The following is a 6,431-nucleotide window of genomic DNA, read 5'->3' as shown; positions in this document are numbered from 1 at the left end:
ATAATAATGATAATAAAAACTCACTGTTTTCCATCATTAGAAATATCTCATAAAAAGCATATTTAGGTTCTTTCTTGTACTTTCTGAAATACTGGCACGTGAAACTTAAGAAAAAGGAGCTTTTACTATATCGACCTTCCAAGAAAGTATTCTTCAAAATACAAATTCTATATCAGTCTATAAATTTCCGCAGTCTTACCACATCATAAGGCACCAGGTCCTTGAGTGAACATCTGATGACCATTGGGGCAAAGCGAGCCAAGTCATTTTTTACGGCTCTACCCACTTTTCTCAGCTGGTTGTTCACAGCACTCAGTGAAGCCTCAGTAGCCCCGTCTTCGCTGGTAAATTCATCCAAACAATACAGAATTAACTAAAGCTAAGAACAGAAAACTTCAAACATAGTATACTTATGTGCCACTTCTCTGATGAAAAAGAAATGAACACCACACAGAGTCAAAATAATCTTCTACAATGTCCCAATTTCTTGGGGGAATTTGGGTTCTACGTTTACTGCAGTGCGTGTGTGTGTACCTATTTATGGTGATGCTTTTTGTGAGTCCATGATCAAGGAAGAAAACTCGGATACTAGCCAGCTGGGTGACTGCACAGGTTTTCACAGGCTCTAAAGAGCCTTTCTGCAAGACTTCGACCACTCTAGCCCGACACCAGTGGCCCTCGTTCCACTTTACACAGATCAAGGATTCTGCAGAGAAACCGTAAATCAAAGAAAACAAACAAACATGACGATGTCTATGGCCATTCTGAATTAAAAGTATGGCTTGATGCATTCTCAGTAGAGCACGGCGATATGACCAAAAATATTTATCACGATATACATTTGAAAATTTGCGATAACGATATAACTGATGATATAATTGACACTAGACAAAATACTTTACAACTCCACAACTTTATTAGTCCAAAAAAAACCAAAAAAAACCAAACATCAATGTATTTTCACTTAAACAAGCAGCTTTTTTAAGTGCACTAAAGTTATATAAAAAAATTAACAAATGCAAATTCCTTGCCGACAGTTTAACCAAAAGGCATTTCCAGTGGAAATTGGCCGACATATCCTCAGCATAACCATGTATAATATCCACAAAACTTAAAAAGGGGTTATACACACACACACACAATACGGTAATATTATGTTGAAGCGAAGTACGTATCACTCCGCGAGGCTCCTGCCTACGGTAGCCGTAATGCTCTGACAATCCATCAAGCGGTCCGGCTTCGTAGCTTAGCAAAGTCGTACTGAAACATTTGACAGATTTTCAAGTGCCGTGTAGTACATAAAATTGTTTCCAGGTCGGTAAACACAACCAAAATTCATACATAAGGCACACGAGATTATAAAGGACACTGTCGATTTTCAGAAAAATCAAAGGATTGATTTTAAGTGTGCCGTATTTTCCAAAAAACACTGTAATAACGACGGCCCGCTAGCATGCTCTACCAAAAATAGTGCTTTGTTGTGTATCTGAGGGACGAAAGCTAAACCAGTTCCACACCACTGAAGTTGCAGCATTTTTACAAACCAATTCTGGTTCATCCGTTTCATTTAACGATCCGTTTTCGCTCTTCTCATTCTGCATCGCCGCCATGTGTGTATGTAAACAAAGGCAATGCGCATGTGCGTTTTACTCATATTCTATCGCGATATTTCATTTTCCTATCGTTGCCCAACATTACACCGGTATTACCGTGAACGGTATGATATGGCCCAGCCCTAATTCTCAGTATATGGAAAACTCAAGCATAATCAAAAAGGGAACAAGGAAGCAAGATAAAAAAATATATATATATATTGAAAACTGCCAGTGCAACCCCTCTGCCTACTAGTAGGTGCATTGATGGCATAAATTTGAAAATCCTAGGTGACTTCTGTGAGTTATCACATGCAGATGACCTCCGACCTTGAGGTCGAACTAACTGAGATTTGAACTCATCCAAGATTTTTAATAGATGCACTAATGGTACCAATTTGAAAATCCAATGTTGCCTCGTTCTCAAATTTTCTCCCAGCTGTTCACTCTCTTGGCAGGGTGACGACATTAGTCTTTTACCACCGAAGTATAATAAAATGATTTGCAATGTATTTTTCTCCACCCAATATCAAACCAATAGTAATTAGTTCACAAATTACAAAATTCCTAAATTATTGAATATCCCCTTTGCATTAACTGTCAAGTCATTTTTATTCTTACAGTACAAACATTTTCCAAGGGAGCACAATTAAATTCAATGCCACTTTGTTACCTTAACTCATTAACAGTTTACGGAACAATTTACATTATCTAGCTTTGATTAAAAAGTATTCTCATGAACCATTCACTTCATAAATCCTGACACGCTGCTCTCTCCTATATAAGCTCCACACTACTGTCTGAGCTTATATTGTTGTTGTTTGCACTAAGGCACGTAAAATGGCATTGTGATAGAAAAACAATATGGCATTCTTATATCGTGTAAAAAATTTATACTTCGATACTGTCGACCATAATATCCTATTAGAGCGATTAGAACATGCTGTAGGTATTACAGGTACTGCACTGCAGTGGTTTGTATCATATCTATCTAATAGACTCCAATTTGTTCATGTAAATGGAGAGTCCTCTTCACACACTGAGGTTAATTATGGAGTTCCACAGGGTTCAGTGCTAGGACCAATTCTGTTTACATTATACATGCTTCCCTTAGGCAGTATCATTAGAAGACATAGCATGCATTTACACTGCTATGCAGATGACACCCAGCTCTATCTGTCCATGAAGCCAGATAACACACACCAATTAGTTAAACTGCAGGAATGTCTTAAAGACATAAAGACCTGGAAGGCCGCTAACTTTCTGCTTCTTAATTCAGATAAAACTGAGGTTATTGTACTCGGCCCTGAAAAGCCTAGATATATGGTATCTAACCAGAATCTTACTCTGGATGGCATTACCTTGGCCTCCAGTAACGCTGTGAGGAACCTTGGAGTTATTTTTGACCAGGACATGTCCTTCAATGCACATATTAAACAAATATGTAAGACTGCTTTCTTCCATTTGCGCAACATCTCTAGAGTTAGAAATATCCTGTCTCAGAGTGACGCTGAAAAACTAGTTCATGCATTTATTACTTCCAGGCTGGACGACTGTAATTCATTATTATCAGGATGCCCAAAAAACTCACTGAAAAGCCTTCAGCTAATCCAAAATGCTGCAGCAAGAGTCCTGACAGGGACTAGAAAGAGAGAGCATATTTCTCCTGTTTTGGCTTCCCTTCATTGGCTTCCTGTTAAATCCAGAATTGAATTCAAAATCCTGCTCCTCACATACAAGGTCTTAAATAATCAGGCCCCATCTTATCTTAATGACCTTGTAGTACCATATCACCCTATTAGAGCACTTCGCTCTCGCTCTGCAGGCCTACTTGTTGTTCCTAGAGTATTTAAAAGTAAAATGGGAGGGAGAGCCTTCAGTTTTCAGGCCCCTCTTCTGTGGAACCAGCTTCCAGTTTGGATTCGGGAGACAGACACTATCTCTACTTTTAAGATTAGGCTTAAAACTTTCCTTTTTGCTAGAGCATATAGTTAGGGCTGGACCAGGTGACCCTGAATCCTCCCTTAGTTATGCTGCAATAGACATAGGCTGCCGGGGGATTCCCATGATGCATTGAGTTTTTCCTTTCCAGTCACCTTTCTCACTCACTATGTATTAACAGACCTCTCTGCATTGAATCATATCTGTTATTAACCTCTGTCTCTCTCACCCCAACCGGTCGCAGCAGATGGCCGCCCCTCCCTGAGCCTGGTTCTGCCGGAGGTTTCTTCCTGTTAAAAGGGAGTTTTTCCTTCCCACTGTCGCCAAAGTGCTTGCTCATAGGGGGTCATATGATTGTTGGGTTTTTCTCTGTATCTATGAAGCGCCTTGAGGAGACTTGTGTTGTGATTTGGCGCTATATAAATAAAATTGAATTGAATAGAATATTACAAACACTATAATATAGCACAGCTCAAATGCGGAATATGTTTAAACTGAAATGTAAAATTTTCACACAAACAAAATGCACACACACATACACAAACCTGTTTCCACTGTGTCCTTTACAGTGAAGCTGCAACCATCTCCACTGCAGAGTTGGTTGATTTTGTCTGAAAGGATCTCACTTTCTCTCCTCTCAGCCACAGACTGGACATAGAACTGACTTGGATTCACAATGTGGGTTACCACCACCCACTGTGTGACTGCTAAAAACAGACAACAAATGGTTTGTCTTATTTAGAGCATGTACCAGTTAATTTTAAATGATGTGGTTTTTGCTGGTTAACATTATGCTTATTGATTTACTTATATTGACTTTATCTTTATAACGATATAACACTATATAACAATTCCTTACCACTTCTCTTAGTAGCAGAGAACTGATGTTTTCTTCTCCTGTTAATTCTTAGTTTGTCACTGGCCAGTTCAGGCCCAGTTGGCGGGAGGGCTACAGGAAACATTTCAAAATAGATTAAAGCTTCTCTTTTGCCTCTATTTTAAGATTCTATTTGGCTCAAACATCATTTAAGAAAATCAATGTAAAGAATGTACTAACAACAAAGCAACACACCTTGTCCCTCATCTAAAAAGTCCTCAATAATCACATCTGGGCTTCCAAGGTCTGAAGCTGAGCTGTGGCGAGAAAGGTTGAACCTGCAACGAGATCTTGGGCTTGGAGAGGAGCCTCGTGATGATGGACTGTTAGCTCTTGGACTCTGCTGGCGCTGCTTTGGTGGGGTGTGGATTTTGTCACTGCGTGGAATACACCTGCTGTTTCTGCCATCTGGACGTTTCAAGTGAGACTTTCTACCAAACCTGCCTGGCTGGTAGCTTTTGGGTGGGGACTGAGCCAGGCTACAACAAATGTCACAAGTTAACATGCCTTCAAAAATTAAAAGGCAATACAGATGGCACCAGCAGTGCACTGAAAATTAATGAATCTCTATTGAATCTTCTTTTGCCCATATTTCAGTATATATGTGTACTTACATATGTGTAACCACAATGTGTATATGTTTTAATGCCATATAAATTCTATTTATATTGCACCCAAATCACAACAACAGTTACCTCAAAGGGCTTTGACAACAGAACAACCACGTATTTCAACACAATCCTATAGTAGCACATTACCACCCCTTTACTAATACATTGTGCCGCAAATAAAACTCAGAGCATTACTACAGTAATGCTTTGCTTTCAAACAGCCAGATTTTCATGTAGGGTTTTAAGTATTCAGCAGTAGTTCTCCAGGCTTTGTGAAGGTTTTTCACAGGTTTTCTTTGAACATTGTCCACTCTGCTTAGTTTCAGCCCAGTCCTTCTACTTGCCCATTTTCAGGGTAAATTTTTTGCTTGAGCAACTTAACATTAAACCTATGAACCAACCATTTAAAAGATAAAAAGAAAAAAAGAAAGGAAAAAAAAAGCACCTAACTAAAGAGAGATGAACCAGTGTTGTGTCCATACATAACAGATAGCAGTTAGCAAAGAACCGATTTGAAGTTGTATCTTTAGGGACTTTGTTACCCGTTGAACAATTGTATTTCTTTATTTCTTTAACTGAATCTATGAAAAGAAATGCCAAAGATAACAAGGCAAGTCCTAAAATGCTATTATTGTAAAAATACTATACTACAACCTGGTATATACCAGGTTGTAGTATAGTATGTTCTATGCATCACTGGAGGGACCAAGACATGCGTGAGACCTTAGGAAAAAAAGTGTACAGCAGATGAACAGTATCTGAAAGTCACGTCCTTATAAAATAGGGGGGGGGAAAAAATCCAGCAATTATTTGAAAAAGGACTGGAGAGAGGCATCTAGGCTTCCAGTTCACCCATCTACTGTTCACCAAGGACTCATCAAAAATGGTCTCAGTTGAAGTGTGGGTGTCAAGAACCGTTTTTTAAGTGAAGGAAACTGAGAAAAAGCTGGGGTATGCCAAATTAACCAAAAACTGGACAGAAAATCAGCGGCAACAGGTCTATTATAAATGCCACTAGGGCTGCCACGATTAGTCGACTAGTCACGATTACGTCGACTATCAAAATCGTCGACGACTGATTTAATAGTCGACGCGTCGTTTTAAGCTTTGTAAGATCCCAAAAGACGCAGGAATAAGTAGCGGGATTTAAGAGTGTAATAACGCACTGAAACAGAAGATGGCAGCACTGCATGTACAAGGATGACAGCTGCTGTTAAACCCCGAAGAAGAAGAAGAAGTGGCTCTGTCCCAGAATTCATAGAGCAGCCCAGCTCAATTTACAACAATGGTGGCAGCTACTTAGTTTTAATATTACTCTTATTATTCTTTCTGGGTCACAAAATAAACGTTTAACATATTTTCAGGCGAGAATGTAGCTGTGTAAACCTCAAATATCTGCTCAGTTTATCA

General features: G+C 39.1%; 1 protein-coding gene across 1 annotated transcript in view; it reads right to left on the bottom strand.

Annotated features, from left to right (window-relative positions):
* Window positions 1-199: 199 nt before the first annotated feature.
* LOC102208251 (RING finger protein 17-like) overlaps window positions 200-6,431 on the bottom strand; it is a gene marked incomplete at its 3' end in the record, with an annotated part of 7,555 nt that continues 1,323 nt past the window's right edge. The window contains exons 2-6 of the mRNA XM_005755549.1: window positions 4,606-4,889; window positions 4,393-4,482; window positions 4,079-4,240; window positions 535-706; window positions 200-341 (exon numbers count right to left, since the gene is read on the bottom strand). Of these exons, the coding sequence (XP_005755606.1) occupies window positions 200-341; window positions 535-706; window positions 4,079-4,240; window positions 4,393-4,482; window positions 4,606-4,889 (850 nt within the window). The remainder of the gene's footprint in view (window positions 342-534; window positions 707-4,078; window positions 4,241-4,392; window positions 4,483-4,605; window positions 4,890-6,431) is intronic.

The sequence above is a fragment of the Pundamilia nyererei genome, unplaced genomic scaffold (assembly GCF_000239375.1).
Source record: "Pundamilia nyererei isolate P.nyererei 1_Seehausen unplaced genomic scaffold, PunNye1.0 scaffold01859, whole genome shotgun sequence".
In the NCBI taxonomy this organism is placed as follows: domain Eukaryota; kingdom Metazoa; phylum Chordata; class Actinopteri; order Cichliformes; family Cichlidae; genus Pundamilia; species Pundamilia nyererei.
Note: the sequence above shows the minus strand (reverse complement) of the source record. Positions and strands in the feature narration are given on the sequence as shown.